The sequence below is a fragment of the Styela clava genome, chromosome 9 (genome assembly GCF_964204865.1).
Source record: "Styela clava chromosome 9, kaStyClav1.hap1.2, whole genome shotgun sequence".
Classification (NCBI taxonomy): Eukaryota; Metazoa; Chordata; class Ascidiacea; order Stolidobranchia; family Styelidae; genus Styela; species Styela clava.
In genome coordinates this window covers 7,683,012-7,703,732 of record NC_135258.1, presented here as the reverse complement: position 1 = coordinate 7,703,732, position 20,721 = coordinate 7,683,012, and the positions used below count along the sequence as shown (strand labels likewise).

The 20,721-nt window shown below is 35.2% G+C and overlaps 2 protein-coding genes across 2 annotated transcripts; both read left to right on the top strand.

The window, feature by feature from the left end:
• Positions 1-5,226: 5,226 nt before the first annotated feature.
• On the top strand, positions 5,227-8,449 carry LOC120339964 (microfibril-associated glycoprotein 4-like). The gene is made up of 6 exons (XM_078116352.1): positions 5,227-5,506; positions 5,989-6,096; positions 6,599-6,750; positions 7,321-7,417; positions 7,493-7,589; positions 7,963-8,449. Exons 1-6 carry the CDS (start codon positions 5,230-5,232, stop codon positions 8,279-8,281), a joined length of 1,050 nt encoding a protein of 349 aa, XP_077972478.1. The 5' UTR covers positions 5,227-5,229; the 3' UTR covers positions 8,282-8,449.
• Positions 8,450-17,327: 8,878 nt separating this feature from the next.
• Positions 17,328-20,505, top strand: LOC120339963 (microfibril-associated glycoprotein 4-like). The gene is made up of 6 exons (XM_078116280.1): positions 17,328-17,642; positions 18,085-18,192; positions 18,642-18,793; positions 19,362-19,458; positions 19,534-19,630; positions 20,019-20,505. Exons 1-6 carry the CDS (start codon positions 17,366-17,368, stop codon positions 20,335-20,337), a joined length of 1,050 nt encoding a protein of 349 aa, XP_077972406.1. The 5' UTR covers positions 17,328-17,365; the 3' UTR covers positions 20,338-20,505.
• The last annotated feature ends 216 nt before the right edge of the window (positions 20,506-20,721 follow it).

The window sequence follows — 20,721 nt, the reverse complement described above, 5'->3', positions numbered from 1 at the left end:
TATTATTAAGCTTCAATATTTAAATTGAACCAAGTAAGTATTTGTTACGTCCGTGTCACGTCATAATGATATTTTTATAATCAAAAACAATTAAAACTTTAAATGTACGGAAAATTCTCATAAATCTATGATTGACCTCTGTGTCCGTGATAAAATAATTGTTATCAATAAACTCAAATATTCGAAGCGGTGAAACCGATGTATGTTTTTTCTTAAGGTTTTTGGAAACTTGTGTATCCCTTATGTTTAAGACTTAATTATACGTAACGTACGTAATAAATTTGGGGCTCCAGGAGTGTGTGTACCAATATGGAGGTAACTAATTTTGTTCGCCTACTTTACATCAAGTTGTGTGATGGGACTGAAACCTATGGGCAGGGGATATTTTTACTTGGCTAATACAGACAGTGCTCGAACTCGTAATAGAACTAAAATGAAGAAAATCGGAATAAAATTACGGCCTAACCTGGTACACACACTACGGGAATATCAAAAATTGTACCCTGTATTTCATGGACCGACTGATAAATATATTTTTCGAGCAAAGTTAAAGGTAATCAGAGAGTTGATAATATTTATTTATGATTTGAATAAAGCAAAGATTGGCTAATTACAAAATCTTGCCCTATTAAATCTAATTCTCTCATGACTTATATAATTTTAAAAATACAAAAGTTATGCTATACCACTTATTTATTGCGTTTCTATAGTTTCGATTTAATCATGCATCTGAAACTAATAATTGACGAAAAACGATACTAAGAAAGTTGAAACGTAAAAACGACTTTTTGACCTCGTTGACATTTGATGGAATAGGATGTTTTATGCGTGAGTAATAAGCGAGAACCCGAGTTTTAAAACAAATAATGTACGGAATTCACAATATAATAACTACGAAACTTCAAACATTTCAATTGCAAATAAATAAAACAGGGTTTAGGGTCTGCATTAAAGATGTATTTATTTATTTTTCGATACCGATACAATTACCAATATCTAAAATATGGCGGATACCGATACATTGTTTCATCTCTATATTGTGTGTGGCATAGATTCCAAAGTGCTATTCGTTTACCAAATGAGCAAAAACGGCATTATTAAAATTTGACAAGCAGCAAATACATCCGAGTCATTAACAAAAATTATTTTATTCACGAACATTATTCGCAGTGTAACAATGTTTTTTTTTCATAATTAATTGTAGGGCTCCGTAAATGATAGCCAAACTCATTACGGTCTTCACAACACCAAATGTTTGCGAGTCCATACTGTATGATATCGTCGGTGTAGATTGACTTTAGTGTCCCCGACACGAACAACCGGGAAAATAGACAAAAAAGTGTAGAGAAAAAGTAACTATTTTAAAGTGATATGTCAATAGAAACAAAAATAGAATAGAATAATATTGCAATTATTTTGCGCAAGCGTGTGAATGTTCGTATTGAAAACGCATTTCCTACGTTTTTGTGAAGTTTCCTTCTGGTCAGAGAACTGAAAGTGAAAAATATTCACGCATGTATGCACCTGAATCTAAATATACATATGACGTCATAATCTATAATGCAGTGTTTTTGCAACTGACCTTTGCTGAAAACGAGAGAATATATTTTTGATGCAAGAAGTGTTGACCTGTGCCATATTGATATTTAGTTGACCACGTGTTCGCCAAGAACACTTAGCGCGAACACGAAATTTAGCCAGGAACTAATTCCAGCTAGGAGAAAATTAATTTAACTGTTTATATTAATAAGAGAGATATCGCTGTATTTAATTCTAAACATCTTTGTGTTTTTCCTTTTTCTATATATGACGATAAATAAAAGATGATTCAGGGATCTGGTTATCTAAAAAGTTTTAAAGTGCAAAAGCCCTCATAAAATGATTAACATTTGTCACGCACGACTTAATGCAATACGTCTTGGTTCATATCCATCTCAATATAATATTTTGAATTGACGATAACAAAAGATGAATTCTGTCCATGTAAAATGTTTCGAATGACACCAGGTATCAATGTTAAAGTCAAGCATACGCTGATCTTACAGTTACAGAAATGCGTAATTAATATCAATTTTGTCGATCTGTATTCGTGACATCATCTGTTACGTGAAAACAATTTATTTATAAATTTCACATCTTTTTTGGTTAGATATCATTTACACATCTTGGGCTCGGTACAGTTTTTTCTTGGCGAGTCAGTACCTGGCTATGGTTGTACAAGTCCCGCCACCACTCAAAATAAAAATAGTAGATGTCCAGTTAGGGTGAGGAAAGCAGATTGCGATGAATATTCAAATCATCAAATCATTCCTAACCCCAACTGAATGATTCCCACTTTATTATCTTAAAGCGTGGCGGAGTGTTTTTTCTTAAATCACACATTTTTGCATTAGCGGTGGGGGCTTTGTACAAAGGATCCAAATTTCCTTTAACATTTATCAGCCGTTGTAAGCTTTATAGACCGGCATACCCTTCATAAGTATACGATGCGCACTAGCTGCTATTACATACAGTGATTGTTTAAGCGTTTAAGATTAAAAAGGTTGCATGGAAAAAGTTTTCACAAAATGTCAAGGTTTGATAGTAGTAGAGAAGTAGAAAAAATAATCCCATGTTTTTTTTTCATTTGATAACCACGCCACAGAACTTCCCCGATAAGTATACGCAGCAATTGCGAGAGGCAGAAATGCCAAGATGGGATTTTATCGCATTGCAAACCAATATTAGCAATTCTTATATATATTCGCGCATTCCCATCTGAACAGCATGGAAAAGATTATACCCATCTACACACTTTGAGAACTATGTCAGATGAGCGTCATATTATCGAATATCAGTAAAGGAATAGTGCAATGGGAAAAGACATATAAGGCGGAACTTTCAGTAGTATGCAATCAAATAATCTTATTGTAGAATATATATTTAAAAACGTCACGCCAACTGCAGTCCGAAACTTTTTGTCTCTGGCTGAGCTTAGATACCAATTGGCACTCATGTAAACTGGTAAGACTGTAAGAGGCACGCGATGGAGTAGATACTAAAAGTATCCATCCCCCAGATGTCATTTGAGTGGGTACTGCTGTTTTTATTGCAGATGTACTGATCTTTTTGTATTAAAGATTTACTGGCATCACCGATTTGAGGATATTGGAAACCAACACGCAATATTACAAAACTTACTTTAAACACGCGGTTTGAATGAATGAAAAAGCTGAAACTAGTATTCTTTAGAACAGCATACAAATTCTATGGAATGAAATCATACACAAAAGCTCGTCAAAAACCTATAGCTCAATAATCAAGTGGAATTTGATGCATGTGCGCAAAAATGTGCGCGTTACTACGTACAACCGAAGCACGCAGGAAAATGTGTGTGATGTACTAGTATTCAAAACTTTGACTCAACTATGTTGGCATAACAGGTGCACCTTTCGGTTTCGCATACGCATACCTTCTATTTCCACAAGGATATATTAATTTTGCCAAAGTCAATGCAGCACTGAAAGGTTGCGGTTCTTCCAAAAGAAAATATGTTACACATCTTTAGATACCAGTGGATGGTTTTACATGGCCTTGTTCGGAGTGAAAGACGAGGTCAAATATTCCAATCCAATTCAACTAATAAAATATTTCCCAAATCCTTAAGCTTAAGCTTAAACTAGGAAAACGAAATGCGCGCGACAACGCAAATGTAGTTTGATGAGCGCAATAGAAAGTGGCTAGATGCTGTCGATAGATCTTGGCTTGTATTAGTGAAATAAACTACCATTTATTCTACTAAAATTGAATTTCGGACATTGTAAGGAGATTCAATGTTACCATGTATGCAAAACTAAACCATGTAGTTTCAAGATACTCAAATAATTGTTTTTAGCAAAAAGGCGCTCCTGAAGTATTCGTACCAAGATGGCGCACAACCTGAACATTGTATGTTTACCAGGTTAGGATTCAGGATGTGGGTCATCTTGGACCGAATACTTTAAATCCACTTGAAAAAAAATTGCTCAACATTATATACTCCACATCCACCTGGGTATCATTATATATGTCATATACATTATATCTAAACAATAAAAAAAACTTTATGTCCCAAAACAATGTTAAGGCTCGATTCTGCCGGGCATAAGTGACAAACACTCTTCTGTTTGGCTGATGATTCAGACTGTAAAACAATCAGTGATAGCGGGTACGTCGCAGATATGAGTTTGTATGCTGTTAGTATAATTTAATCAGATTGATTTTGACTTGATTGTAAACGCATAGTTCAAGTTGTATAACTTAATTAAATATATTTTGTATAAGTGTAATAAATAGTACAACCGTAAAATGTCAGATAATTCTCGATCTTTTTCAATTTCAAATGTATGGGAATTTTCCATCCACTAAGGCTTGTTGACTTTCTTAGCTTAATCGTAGACATCAAATACGTTTTCTTAGAATTAAGGCGCCTAATTTTCAGTTAGAAGGCGTATTGTCGCGTAGCAGTCATTGTTAGTAGTGTACTTAGTTTTAAGTGATGTGTGTGGTACAATACGCTAGGCGAAAGTATACGTATTTTTGTTGGCCTGAATATACAATGTCGTCATTCAAAGCATGGAGTAATACAAATAAATGGAAAACGAAAGTGAAATACAACAAAGGCTAATAACATGACGCCTCGTATATTGTTCAACATATCGCATAATGATCGAGTTATTATTACAATATATATTCAAAGAATCAATGAAGTATTTGAAGATATATCAGTAGTTCTATATAATATATAAATCATCTGAATAGCTAGTGAAACTTGCTTTAGTTTAGAACAGCGTTCTTAAAACTTTTCTCATTGCGAACCACTTGGCATGGCCAAATTTTTATTGAGTTATTGCATATTTTCGCACAAATGATTGAATCTGGCCTCTATTTCGATGATGGCGCGTCTTAGTACTGGTCCCAAATCTTTCAAATTTGAACGATATTTTGTTTAAACATAAGTTAGTGTCGAAAAAGATTTTATCAGGACCTAAGCCTTTTTGCTACCCACCGGAATGTCTAAATCGCCCTTGAAAAGCCCTGGTTTAGATAGAGTATGGCCTGGTTTCAGTTTTTGTGCGTGGAGAAAAATAAAAGTTTCCTATTATATTCTTAGGATCGTGTTTTTACGAATTCATATTTAGTATGATGTGTATATTATATTTAGTATTTTTATTCGAAAATATAACAAACTCTCATGATTTTTTCAGCATTATGACTTATCCAGGGCAAAAACGATACAACATGGTTAATAAGTTATTTTTAATGTTGATTATTTGTCTGATTTCAATGACCGATTCATTGCCTGACGATGGTCTTTGTTCCCAAGTTTATCAAATGCATGAATATTGTACAAGACAGGTCACATTACTCTCGAATTCTCGACCAGACCATGCTCACGCAGGGCGAGTTGGTAAAGCAGGACCACGTGGACCACCAGGCATAGTTAACTATACAAAGATAGAACAGGAAATGCAGAAGAAATTCAACGGTAAGTTGTGTAGGCTACTAACTTATATTGCGGACCATAGGGCGCACAATATGACTCACCGTCAATAAATTGCTCGGATTTTATGGCTCAACCGGTACTAATACTGGCTTTGAGTGTAAGCACTCCATACATTAGGCTTATAAACGCGATCGATATTTGAGAAGTATTTAAAGCGCGCCTTTGCCAACCACAAGGTACAATTTATGTGATCTGGATTAGGAGCTCGGTGGGTTGCAGACAGGATCGTGCTACACTTTTCTGCTGCCCAGGGCGAGTTCTGATAATGATCGCCTATATATCAAACTTCAAAAATAAAAGCCAAATAATAGTGCAATGTTTGTATTATTAGTTAACTAAGAAACGAACTCATCCCTACAGTGTGCTACCAAGTCGACTGCCCCTATGACCCTCCCATTGGTTCAGGCTACATCAAAGATGCTCTTTGAATTCAGTTAGCTCTGAAATATTTATTTATTATACAGCAATGGAGATTCGTTTTAAAGCCAAGATGGCCAATGTTGAAGAAAAGATGTTGAACAACACATCTGAGATAGAAAGAAAATTTTCAGAATTGATTCGTGTGGCTCAAGGTTTGTATAATCATAGCCGCAGACGCAGCAGAGAAGCTAAGTCTTGTCAAGGTGAAATGGACGACTCTCGAGTATGGCGCATTAGACCACTCGGCTATTCGACTAAAAGTAAACACAATCATACTTCTTCCAACCTTTCGGCGTCTTGGATCAATTTAACCATTAATGTTTCATATATTATTGGGAGTGGATTTTCATACCGATATCTGTAAACAACTTCGCATGGCAGTTACCCACTTACGAAGGGTAGATAAACGCCAAAACGCGGGTCTATGAAGGTAGCTACGGTTGATCAGTATTGAAAATTTTTTTTATTTGTTCCACTGATGCTTGGAGACCATCAATTTAAAATACAATCTCAGTTTTATTCATGGAATTCGCGTAATTTGTGCTTCGATGACCGCTGTCGTAGTGCCTTCATTTTAAAACAGGCATTGTTATATTATTGATGGCTTTTCATTTTTTCACTTTAATATTGAATTATTCAATTCTCTCATGACAGAATTGAGACCTCTAACTTTTTCCGATTGTGGAAAAGTGACTAAGAATGATGCGAAAATTTGGAATGAAACCGGTGGAGTTTTTGATATTTACCCAGCTTACTCAAAGTTTGAAGTATTCTGTGATCTAACAACTGACGGTGGGGGTTGGATGGTGAGGAATCACTATGTTTACAACAATACATTATCGCAATTCATTGTGTGTTCACGTTAAAGTTTGTTTTACTGGTTATTATTTTAATCTTCCCTCAACGCTTATGATTATTACCCTAAATTTCTTCTTATTGGTCCGGTCTTTCTAATCTAGATTAATGAGTCTTATCAGCAAATGTCTGCCATTTGGTTTTCTGTTCAGCAGTGGCGTATACGTAAAATAGCGCGCATGCAAGATTTTAAAAAACGTGCCATTAATCGTTGACTTACAATTTAACGACTGATACTTGTATATTATCATATTTCAGTAAAAACACGAGTTTCAATTATTTCCAATGTGAAATTATTTTATTGAAACATTTTACGATTAAGACTGTCGTCTTTTTGCGCCCCTGTCCAAACTGCGCCATGTCGACCATGCCCTGCGGATACGCCAATGCTGTTCAGTTATATAGGCCGTCTTTGTATGTTAGCTGGTAATAGATTTATTGAAGCCTAGTTATTAATAATAGTGGTTTGGATGTGTGAGGTTGCCACGTTACTATTTTCAAATGTAGTTACTTTACTTAAGGTTTTCCAGCGACGTTCAAGTGGCTCAACGGATTTCTATAGAACTTGGAATGAATATGTAAATGGTTTTGGAAACAAAGTTGATGAATTTTGGTTTGGTGAGTCTTGAAAATTTCCAAAAGGATGTCAGAAATAAGTTATTTCATTTATTCAATATTTTAACTATTTATAAGGCCTGGAGAATCTTCATCGTCTGACTCGTGATAATGACTACGAACTTCGTATCGATTTAGAAGATTGGGAAGGAAATAGGAAATATGCGAAATATTCGTAAGGGTCATTCTATTACTTTACATCATTGGTGTGCTACATTTTTTGTCGGTGGGCCATATAACTAACTTCAGCCTAACTAGCCTGGCCACGAAAAAAAATAGACTTTTTCATGAACACAACAATTAAAAAGTTAACACAATGAAAAATATTATTTATTTAACATTTTAGTAGGACAATTGAAATTTTGAGTTCTTGCATAGTTGGTTAATATCAGCTGTTAACATAAACTGTCGGATTAGAATTTTATTCTTCATTTGGGGTGTTCATAAGGGCCACACTAAATGGTCGGGTTGTAGCCCTTGCACACCCCTGCTTTATATGATTAACTTAATTGTATTTGAAAGTGTAAACATTGGCAATAATTTCACAGAAACTTCAAAATAGGAGGACCGAAATCGAAATATGCACTCACCGTTGGAGGGTTCACGGGAGACGCGGGAGATTCTTTGAGTGCTCACAACGGTCGTGGATTTACGACTAAGGATCGAGACAACGATACCTATTCTGGGAATTGCGCGGTTCTGTATAAAGGGGCCTGGTGGTACGCAGCCTGCCATGCAAGCAATTTGAATGGTTATTATTTAAAAGGCGGGGTTAAAAAATCATACGCAGATGGTGTGATATGGCGAACCTGGAGGGAATACTATTATTCTCTCAAATTCACAGAGATGAAAATTCGACCAATCTAACAATTTCTAACCCCTGTATAACAGCAGACCATGGATTGACTTTCTAGATTACAAATCAGCTATTATTGATATTTCATCAAATAATAATTTTCTTCGCCTTGTTTTTTGTTTTGAATTATTATCCCACTGCGTTGGCTTCCAGTTTTAATATAAATTGACCAGACTGAATTTATATTATATAGCAAAATGAGTTCTGTTAGTGTCGGAAGAAAATAGATGATTAAACATTCTCTGTGTTGTTTTTGTTCGTTTTGGATACCTTCTAACTTCGCCCGTTTACAGTTCCAACTTACATAGACCAGACTGAAACTATATTAGGATAACAAATTATATATATATATATAACAAATTAAAGACATAGGGATCATATTCACATAAAGGCTTTCTTATGAGTGGCCGCAATATCCTTAATTAGTCATTTACTTTACGTTATTCTTCTGTAAACATTTGTTTTTCAAAGTTGAAGTTTGAAAAAATCAATTAAATAGTACAGCAGTGCTCTAATAAACTGGTTTTCAACCGGAATTCAGCGGCATGTCTGGACTTCCGGGAGATTTCATTCAAATTGAAAATCTGTATGTTTTTATTGTTTAAATATAATCAAATACCTTTAGATTTGCCACCCGTATTAAACTTGCAACACTTTGAAGTTCATTTTGATTCGCTTGCTTTGGTCTGATTTTATTGTTGTGTAATTCACAATTCAGACAATAACAAAATATCAAACTATTGTACAGGGTTTCCCCGAGCCTACTGGCTTCTGCTCAACCAAATTGGTTGAAAATGACTGCTCTAGTATATGGACACGGAGGCCCAGTTACTGGCGGCAGTTATCCCACTTGCACTACAATCCGCTATCTGGTCAATCGAAATGCAAACCAAATCCCCGCCTCTACAGGCAATTCATGTTTTCTCGAGCATCGATTTCCTTGTGTATTTTCGTAACAATGACCGAATAGGCGCAATAAGCGACGCGACAATTACATGTTGTTCGGCCGCTCCGACACTTCTTTCGCTCAGGCAGATATTCAAGCGTGGTTAAAAGAATCAGATTCAGATATTTTATTTCGCCATGCAAGAATCAATAGAACGCAAAAGAAAAACACAGTAAACTAATAAAACGAGAACAACATTGATTGATAGCAATTGACACGGGGTCGCGGAAGACTCAATGAGTCATACAGTCAGCGACACCTTGTTGCTGTATTACAGCAGCAAATATAGCATTGAAGCATATAGGATAAAAAAAAAACATCTTCAAAATGCAAATAAAAATTAAAATAAAATTGCAAATCAAGTACCGCCTTTGCAGCAATTCACATCAATATCGGTTAGCATTGGTTGCCGACTTTGTCGTGCAATATGTCGGGCTGTTCTGTTGCCAAAGCAATATTCGAAAAAAACGGCTAAATTTTCTTTATATCGAGATTCATAGTTAAACTCGAAGAGAGAAAAAATATATCAGGGTGTCCATGAAGTTCCTTTTCAACTTCAATATTGTTATGAAGTCAGTTCTCAATATATCTTAATCAGGTCTGTTGTATTATAATCAGTAATTGTTTAAGTATTTTAACTTCATTTAATAAGGGTCAAAACCATATATGATATCGATGAAATTCTCTTCGCAATTCTTAAAAAAATGGGACTTTATGGACATATATAATAATTACAATAGCCTTCCAGAACCTTCATCCTTCTTTATTAAATCATTCCTTGAGGGCAAATGCTGATAATATGGAAAGCTCCATTTACCGTTGGCGATCTTTGGACAAATTGCAGATGTGTTTATTCTTAACATATACGAGCTGTTGATATCACAAAACTTTTCGTATAAAATCCTAATAAACCATTCTATATATATATATATATATTACAGTATATGTTATCCAACATTCCCACAAAAAAATATTAGCAGTGAGATTAGCAGCGAATTAAAAAATTAGCGGCAACCCGAGCGACAACAACCAGAAGAGAATGCGGCTATCACTTACCCTTCCAATAGTCACGTGGGAAACGGCGAAAGATTCAACGCGGCGACAAGCGCAAAAATCAGATGAGGATTTTATGCTTGATGGGGGAAAAGTGGGCCGCCTGTTGCACATCCCTGGTCTAGATTCTAGAAAGATGTTTGTAATTATCGAATTATACGTTAATAATCGTTTAACAAATTTTATTATTGGTATCAGTGACACAGTTTCAACAATAAAGTGAAAACATAAATTTTCAAAATATATTTAGTCACTAAAATATGCCAATTATCAGAACCACAGTGATGTAATAATTCATTTTTTATTGATGACGATAACTTGAAACCGCGTAATATTTGTCACCATGCGCTCTTGAAGTAACTTTGACGCCTATAACGGGAAAACTTACGTAGTTGTATGATTACGAAGTTAAATAACATGCCAGTGTTTAGGACTTAGGAGAATAAACTTAAATACAAATTGCAAATGTTAATTCCAGTAAAAATGCATCTTGCTTTCATTTCACGTCTACTTAAATCAAAGTTTACCAGAAACTAAAATATTTGAAAAAATTTCATTAGGTTAGGAAAAATACATTTTTTGAGTTTTGTTATCATAAAATATTTGAAAAATTTCAAAAACATTTCAAAATAGGAAGTTATCCAAGTATAACTTATAAAATATACTAACTCAAGTTTGGTTTAATAATATTGATGAATCTATTCTCGTGAAAGGTTAAAAACTTTTTAATTATAAATTTTCAATGAACGACTTAAAATAACAACATTGAATATATGATTGTTTTACAAAATATCAAATACAAATGTGATTCGCACAACAAAAATGTCAAAAATGATTTGAGCTACGTCAAACAATAAAAAAAAATATTAGTTTTGGAAACTGATGCGTAAAACGAGAATGTCCCAAATATTTGAGCTACGTGGATTAACGTTCGGTGTATGAAAAACATGGCACCATATTATTTTTGTGGTTGTCTAATTTCGCGTTTTCATAGATTAAATATATTTTAATATGATAAAAGTTTATTTATCACTATTTTGTTTTTTGAAATAGTGATCAAAATGTTATTAATCTCCAATATTTAAATATTATTACGTACGTTCCACGTCATAATAATATTTTAATAAATAAAAACAGTAACACTTTATATGGATTGAAAATTTTCAAAGATCTATGTTAGACCTCTGCGCCCTTGATAACATAATTGGTATCAGTAAAATACTACTTCACCAATTTGATACTCTTTTTGGCAAGGTGTGTCTCCCTTACGCATGAGACGTAATTGTACGTAACATGCGTGAAATATTGTATCCCTCAAAGTATTCGTGATCCCACTGAGGCTCATATTTGTACATAAATATATTCTTCAAGCATAATATAAGCAATCCCAGGGTTAGCAAAAGGATTTGTTGTACACCAAATGGACATGACTGTCGTTTTTGTATTATGTTGTTGTTGTTCTTGTTAGTATTCTTATGCTTCCAATTGCTTTGAAATTTTCAGTGCTGGTTAAAGACTGTAATTTCCGCTAGAAGGCTGTATTATTTTTATTCATGGGAACACCGTTTGTCCGTTTTGATTCTGCGCATTCTTGGTAAGCGAAATTCGTAAGTTTTCAATGGTTTGGGGCACCGGTACTGTTAAAGGTAAGGTAGCGATGATTCCCAAAGTGGGCGATATCGCCCCCCCGTTGGGCGAAAACGATACAGAGGGGGGCGAAAAAGTCAAAGGAGGCGATAGGGGAGCGATTTCGCAAAACCTGTTTTTGTTCGGCGCATCGTGCACTTGATTACTGTACTCTGCGTGATTTCGTAGGTACAAATCACGTGGACGATGTCACACGCGAAAGGATTGCTGGACTCGTCTTCGCAGCAAGGTACGGTAGTTTGGGTATCCCAGTGGTCGGGAAATCTGTAGTAATCTGGCCCGGGACGCTTCACTAAATTGACCTTTCCCCGACCTTCGACCCCGAATAATTCTTCCCATACTTTACCATTCTAAAAAAATTTCGGTGCTTATTTTAAGAGTGGTTTCGCGAGTTGTTATATAAAATGAAGTATTTGTTTCAAACTATCATTCTAATTCATACCATTCAACAATATGTTTTTTGAAAGTACCGGTAAATAATTTTAGCCTAGTCTATCACAGCTATTTCTACACTAATTTTTGATTACTGTAATTAAACTGAATCTCCTAAGACAATGGTTCTCAACCTGTTACTGACCGCGTACCACTTTACTGTTTTTACTATGGCCGCGTACCACCGAAAAAGCTTCTTTTTTGGCGGGGGGAGGGAGACACAAGGAACATGCTATGTGTGTATTTTATATTATTAAACTACATCCTTTGTGCAAAACAAACAAAAACATGTCCATATCGCTTCATTTATTGAGGTATAGCGGGCAAAGGCAATCTCTAAAGACAAGGACCGATAGCGCACCAACACTATAGACGTTTCCCCGATCATTGACCCTGGAAAAATTACTCTTATACTTTACTATTGCAAACTTTATGCTTATTCTGAGAGTGTTTTGGTATGTTGGCGCTTATAAACTGGTTCACGTGTTTGAAACCATAATTTTTATTAAAATTAATCAACCATGTGCCGTTTGCAGGTACTGATATGGCTAAGTTTAGCCTTGTCCATCGCAGCATTTGCGAGATTCAATTTCGATTACTGCAACTAAAGTAAAGCTCCGCGGAAGGCATAATGACAATTTAGTTAATTAATTCACTATTATTTTCTTGAAACACAACTGAAAACTGACAAATATCACTCAAAACTACAAAAACGAGGTAATGTTTGCAACCATGCTCGAATATCTGCTCGAGCGACAGAAGTGTCTGAGCGGTTGAGCGCAGAAATTGCAATTGTTACGAGTTGCGTCATTGTTGACTTATTGCTGATTGGATATAGTTACGGAAATAAACAAGGAAACTGATGCTTGGGGAAACATCCATAAACGCTGTTTAGCGAATACATACAGTAAGGAAGATAAAGCGTTGCCGGTATATTTTAGCCAATTGAAAGGTTAATTGTTGCAATAATTGAAATCTGCTCGCGTACAACTTGAAAAGCTCCCGCGTACCACTAGTGGTACGCGTACCACAGGTTGAGAACCACTGTCCTAAGAGGACAAGGTGATCGTTGACTTATTTTATTCAAATTTCCGAAAAACAACTAAAAACTAACGAATATAATTCAAAATCGCGAAAATGAGGTAATGTTCACGACCACGCCTGAAAGTCTGTCTGAGTGGATGCGAAAGGGGGCATTGTTACGTATATTTTTGCATCTTGCTGATTGGCCAATGTTACGAGTAAACAAGGAAGTCTATGTCAGGGGAAACATCCAAACGGCGGTTTTAACGATGAATTAATTTTATCTATTATCTACGCTCTAGGAGTAAATTACATTTTTTTACGTAACATAATTTATCGTGAGACACGTTTAGACTAAATTTAATTATATCCTAAAAATTATATTGAACAGCTACTCGTTTAACGAGCCTACAATTTAATTATAATTAGACAAATAGAAACACGCAGGAAAGTTGATGCTGAGTGCAGGGGTTCAATAGCGCAGTAAATATTCGAATATATTGCAATGCAATAAGGAAATAGGATTCATATTCTATTCGAGAGATTCATCACTGCTTAATATTTGTAAGAATGTATCTTCTTAAAGAAAATCTTTATCAAAATTTCACAAACCATGCGAAAATATTCATTTCAGTGTTTGGAAGTACATATTTATGTGAACAATTATTTTCGAAAAGAACATTACAAAGAACAAGCAAAGAACTAGGATTAGTGATGCCCATTTAGAAAATCTTCCAATCTTGGCGTCGTGATGCTCAAGCGTGATGCAGAAACAGGACAGTGTCACATTGAACGTCGTTGTAATAATTTTTTATTAAGACGACTGAGTTGAGTTCACGAATTGTCGCAGTTTTCGCACGATGTTCCGTTTTCAACTTTCAAAAAATATATGCGATCCGCAAAAGAATACCAAAAATTTTGTCCCGCGAGCGACGTAAAATTTGCCGACCCCTGGACCATCCGAGTCCACAAATCCAAAACAAATGGCTGATTAATTCTATGAACTGGTGATCGGACTGGAGGACGTGGTAGGATGAGGAATCAGGGATGAATTTTACCGAAGATCGTTATATATCATGTATTTTGGTGAAGGTCATCAGGCCGTAGGAATGAATGAGATGTACGAAAATCATTATTATGAGTTTTGGAAAATTCATTTTTTTTTTCATTATTTTAATGTGGAATGGGGTGAATTTGGTGAGTTGAATGCAAGAGTACACGGCGGTTTTTGAGGAGGTAGAACCCTGGATTCTTTCATTTCCGACCTCTGATATGGTGAAAGATGGATTTTCAGCCGTGCTGCTATTGCTATCAAAACAACTAAATCGCCTTCCCATCAGTAAACGGGGTAATTTTAGATATAATAATAAAAAACTCGCTCAGAAACACCAAGCTCATCCATCTCATTAAAAACATTATAAACTATGATTTGTCTCCTTATTTGGTCTGTAATATAATCGTTTCAAACTTTCAATTTTTTTTTTGTAGTGCCGGAGGGCGATGAAGTTGTATAAACTAATGTAGGGGGGCGATGGTACAAAAAGTTTGGGAACCACTGAAGTAGACTACTGCTTCGTTTGGTCTACGTGCCCATATATTTGAGCATCGCTCTCTTGTTATTTTATAATTGACATGCAACACGCAGTAATACATTGTCATAATAGTTGTTGTCTCACTGCATATATATATTTGAAAATACAAAAGTTATGCTATGCTACTTTTTATTGCGTTATCTCTACTTTCAATTTAATCATGTAACTGAAACTATTATTTGACGATGAGATTATAGGGAAATTGATGCAAACTTCTGACCTCGGTGACATTTAACGGAAGCGGGTGTTTTATGCGTGAGAAATGAGCGAGAACACGAGTTTAAAAACAAATAATAGAAACTGAATGCATCGGAACACATATAATTGCTACGAAACTTCGACCATTCCAAATAAATGCAATAGGTTTTAACGTCTGTATTTATTTTTTGACGATACCGATGCAATTACCAATAATGAAAAATGGCTGATCTCTAGTCGGTATGGAATTGTTCATCGTCGATGTATATTGTCTTTAGTGTCTTTATCACGAACAATAAGGAAAATAAACAAAAAATAGAGTACAGAGAAAAATTAACTATATTTTAAAGTAACAAAAATAGAATATAATAATATTGTGAGTGTTTCAAGGCAAGCGTGCGAATCTTCATATTGAAAACGCATTTCCTACGTTTTTGTGGAGTTCATTTTGGTCAGAGAACTGGAAGTGAGAAATATTCACGCATGTATGCACCTGAATCTAAATACACATATGACGTCATAATCTATAATGCAGTGTTTTGCAACTGAGCTTCGCTGAAAACGAGAAAATATATTTTTGATGCAAGAAGTGTTGACCTGTGCCATATTGATATTTAGTTGGCCACGTGTTAGAGCAAGAACACGAACTTTAGTCCAAGGACCAATTCCAGTTACCCAAAAAACTTGGGACACTTTTTTTTTTACCAATTTGGATTAATAAAATAGATATCGCGGTATTTAAATTGAAACGTCTTTTTACTTGTTCTTATATGACTGTAATTGAAGATGAAGTAGGGGTCTGGTTAAGTTTAAAATGTTTTCAAGTGCAAAAGCCCTTATAAATCGATCAACCTTTTTCGTCACACACGCGCTATCTGCATGCAATACGTCTTGGTTCCTATCCGTCACAACATAATAATTTAAACTGACGGTAACAAGAAGATAGACTAGTGTTCTGTTTATTTATATAAAATGTTTCGAATGACACCTATTATTGTTATTAAAGTCAACCACACACAAAATCTTACTGTTACAGAAATGCAGAATAAATATGAATTTATTCTTTGTAGGCCGGTTTTCGTGACATCATCTGTTACATCGATATAATCTGGTTTAAAATTTCACATCAGAAATTTGTTAGTTATAATCATATATTAGACTCGGTACAGTTTGTTCCAAATGAAGTTCTGCAGTAAAACAATCGGCTGGTCTGCCGCATTATGAGTTTGTATTAGTATGCTGTTAGTATAACATAATCAAATTTAATCGTTATTTGACCGTAAATGCATAGTTCAAGTTGTTTAACTTAGTTGAAGATAATTCTAATCAATGTAATAAATAGTACAACAACTACCGTGAAATGTCAGATATTTTCCGATCTTTTCCAATCTCAAATATATGGGAATTTTCCATCCACTTTGGCTTGTTGACTTTCTCATCTTAATCGTAGACAGCAAATACGTTTTCTTAAAACCATGACGCCTAATTTTTAGTTAGAAGGCGTATTATCACGTAGCAATCAGTGTTAGTAGGTTTCCCTAGTTTTAAATGCTGTGTGTGGTACAATACGCTGGACGAAAGTATATGTACGTATTTTTCGTTGGCCTGAATATAAAATCGTCGTCATTCAAAGCATGGAGTAATACAAATAAATGAAAAACGAAAGTGATTTAAAACAAAAGCTATAAACGCAACGCCTCGTATATTGTTCAACATATCACATAATGATCGAGTTATTATTACAATAAATATTCAAAGGGTCAATAAATATCTGAAGATCTATCAGTAGTTCTATATAATATATAAATCATCTGAATAGCTAGTAAAACTTGCTTTAGTTTAGAACAGTGTTCTTCATTTTTTCATTGCGACCCACTTGGCATGGCCAAACTTTTATTGAGTTCTTGCATATTTTCGCACAAATGATCCAATCTTGGTTTAAACATAACTTAGTGTCGAAAAAGATTTTATCACGATCTTAGCCTTTTTGCTACCGGAATGTCAAAATCGCCAGTTTGAAAAGCCCTGTTTAGATAGAGTATGGCCTTGTTTCAGTTTTTGTGCGTGGAGAAAAATAAAAGTTTCCTATTCTATTTTTAAGATCGTATTTTTACGACTTTATATTTTTGTTAAGTATGATGTATATATTATATTTAGTATTTTTATTCGAAAATATAACAAACTCTTGTGATTTTTCTAGCATTATGACTTATCTAGGGTTCAAACGATACAGCATGGTAAATAGTTCATTTGCAATGTTGATTATTTGTCTGATTTCAATGACCGATTCATTGCCTGACGATGGTCTTTGTTCCCAAGTTTATCAAATGCATGAATATTGTACAAGACAGGTCACATTACTCTCGAATTCTCGACCAGACCATGCTCATGCAGGGCGAGTTGGTAAAGCGGGACCACGTGGACCACCAGGCATAGTTAACTATACAAAGATAGAACAGGAAATGCAAAAGAAATTCAACGGTAAGTCGTGTACTACCGCATATTGCGGACTATAGGAAGTGTGTTGGTTTTGAGTGTAGGCAATAAAGTATAAAACACTACATGAAAGCATACATTAGGCTTATAAATTGCGATCGATTTTTGAGGAGAAGTATTTGAAGCGCGCCCTCGCCAATCATAAGGTACAGCTTTATGTGATAGATCTGGATTAGGAGCAGGCAGGATCGTGTCAAACTTTTCTGGTTCCCAGGGCAAGTTTCTGATAATGATGGCTCTCATACATACCTCCAAAAATAGGCCAAATAATAGGTAAATGTTTGTATTATTAGTTAAATAAGAAACGAACTCGCCCCTACAGTGTGTTTCCCGGGTCGACTGATCCTATACCCCTCCCCTTGGTGCAGGCCACATCAAAGATGCTCTTTGAATTCAGTTAGCTCTGAAAGATTGTTTACTATTACAGCAATGGAGATTCGTTTCAAAACCAAGATGACCAACATTGAGGAAAAGATGTTGAACAACACATCTGAGATAGAAAGAAAATTTTCAGAATTGATTCGTGTGGCTCAAGGTTTGTATTCAAAATAATCATAGCCGCAGACGCTGCAGAGAAGCTAAGTCTTGTCAAGGTGAAATGGACGACTCTTGAGTATGGCTCATTAGACCACTCGGCTATTCGACTGAAAGTAAATACAATCATACTTCTTCCAACTTTTCGGCGTTTTGAATCAATTTAACCATTGTTGTTTCATATAATATTGGAAGTGGATTTTCATACCGATATCTGTAACTAACTTCGCATGGCAGTTACCCACTTACGAAGGGTAGATAAACGCCAAAACGCGGGTCTATGAAGGTAGTTCACAATCTCAGTTTTATTCATGTGATTCGCGTAATTTGTGCTTCGATGACCGCTGTCGACAGTCGTAGTGTCTTCATTTTAAAACAGGCATTGTTATATTATTGATAGCTTTTCATTTTTTCACTCTAAAATTGAATTATTCAATTCTCTCATGACAGAATTGAGACCTCTAACTTTTTCCGACTGTGGAAAAGTGACTAAGAATGATGCGAAAATTTGGAATGAAACCGGTGGAGTTTTTGATATTTACCCATCTTACTCAAAGCTTGAAGTATTCTGTGATCTAACAACTGACGGTGGGGGTTGGATGGTGAGGAATTACATTGTTCACAACAATACATTATTGCAATTCATTGTGTGTTCGCGTTGATATTTGTTTTACTGGGTATTTTGTTAATCTTCCCCAGATGCCTATGATTATTACCGTAAATTACTACTTATCCTGGTCTTTCTAATCTAGATTAATGAGTCTTATCTGCAAATGTCTGCCATTTGGTTTTCTGTTCAGCAGTGGCGTATACGTAAAATAACGCGCATGCAAGATTTTAAAATGCGTGCCATTAATCGTTGACTTACAATTTAACGACTGATACTTGTATGTAACTATATTTCACTAAAAACACACGAGTTTTAAACATTTTCAATTTGAAATTAAATTTGTTAAAACATTTTACGATTAAGACTGTCGTCTTTTTGCGCCCCTGTCCAAACTGCGCCATGTCGACCATGCCCTGGATACGCCAATGCTGTTCAGTTATATAGGCCGTCTTTGTATGTTAGCTGGTAATGGGTCTATTAAAGCCTAGTTATTAATAATAATGGTCTGGATGTATGAGGTTGCCACGTTACTATTATCAAATGTAGTTACTTTTCTTGAGGTTTTCCAACGACGTTCAAGTGGCTCAACGGATTTCTATAGAACTTGGAATGAATATGTAAATGGATTTGGAAACAAAGATGATGAATTTTGGTTTGGTAAGTCTTGAAAATTTCCAAAAGGATGTCGTAAATAAGTTAATTCATATATTCAATATTTTAACTATTTATAAGGCCTGGAAAATCTTCATCGTCTGACTCGTGATAATGACTACGAACTTCGTATCGATTTAGAAGATTGGGAAGGAAATAGGAAATATGCGAAATATTCGTAAGAGTCATTCGATTACTTTACATCATTGGTGTGCAACATTTTTTGTCGGTGGGCCATATAACTAACTTCAGCCTAACTAGCCTGGCCACGAAAAAAAAATAGACTTTTTCATGAACACAACAATTAAAAAGTTCACACAATGAAAAATGTTATTCATTTAACATTTTAGAGTGCGACAATTGAAAATTTGAGTTCCTGCATAGTTCGTTAATATCACCTGTTAACATAAACTGTCGGATTAGAATTTTATGCTTCATGGGGGGGGGGGGGGGGGGTGTTCATAAGGGCCACACTAAATGGTCGGGTTGTGGCCCTTGTACATCCCTGCTTTATATGAATAACTTAATTGTATCTTGAAGCCTAAACATCGGCATTAATTTCACAGAAACTTCAAAGTAGGAGGACCGAAATCGAAATATGCACTCACCGTTGGAGGATACACTGGAGACGCGGGAGATTCTTTGAGTGGCCACAACGGTCATAGATTTTCGACTAAAGATCAAGACAACGATATACATTCTGGGAATTGCGCGGTTTCTTTTAAAGGGGCTTGGTGGTACACAAACTGCCATGCAAGCAATTTAAACGGTCATTATTTCCAAAGCGGAGTTCAAGAATCATTCGCAGATGGCTTGGTATGGCGCAGCTGGAAGGAATACTATTATTCTCTCAAATTCACAGAAATGAAAATTCGACCAATTTAACAATTTCTAACCACTGTATAACATCAGACCATGGATTGACTTTCTAGATTACAAATCAGCTAGTATTGATATTTCATCAAATAATAATTTTCTTCGCCTTGTTTTTTGTTTTGAATTATTATCCCACTGCGTTGGCTTCCAGTTTTAATATAAATTGACCAGACTGAATTTATATTATATGACAAAATGAGTTCTGTTAGTGTCGGAAGAAAATAGATGATTAATAGGACTAGGAAAGCTTAACCGGTTAATCGGTTAACCGATTTCAGATGGTTAACGGTTACGATTTATTTTAACCGTTAACTGACATCTCAGGTACAAATCATCTTCATATCGTACAATTTCTTCAAATATGATTACGTCATCGCAAATTTATCTCTTGTG

What these genes read in the sequence shown, in the direction of transcription:
- LOC120339964 (XM_078116352.1), top strand. Translation starts at nt 5,230, where the DNA reads ATGACTTATCCAGGGCAAAAACGATACAACATGGTTAATAAGTTATTT. An exon ending in AATGCAGAAGAAATTCAACG is followed by an intron (nt 5,507 to 5,988) that starts GTAAGTTGTGTA and finishes TTTATTATACAG; the next exon opens with CAATGGAGATTCGTTTTAAA. An exon ending in AGTTGATGAATTTTGGTTTG is followed by an intron (nt 7,418 to 7,492) that starts GTGAGTCTTGAA and finishes ACTATTTATAAG; the next exon opens with GCCTGGAGAATCTTCATCGT.
- LOC120339963 (XM_078116280.1), top strand. Translation starts at nt 17,366, where the DNA reads ATGACTTATCTAGGGTTCAAACGATACAGCATGGTAAATAGTTCATTT. An exon ending in AATGCAAAAGAAATTCAACG is followed by an intron (nt 17,643 to 18,084) that starts GTAAGTCGTGTA and finishes TTACTATTACAG; the next exon opens with CAATGGAGATTCGTTTCAAA. An exon ending in AGGAAATATGCGAAATATTC is followed by an intron (nt 19,631 to 20,018) that starts GTAAGAGTCATT and finishes TTAATTTCACAG; the next exon opens with AAACTTCAAAGTAGGAGGAC.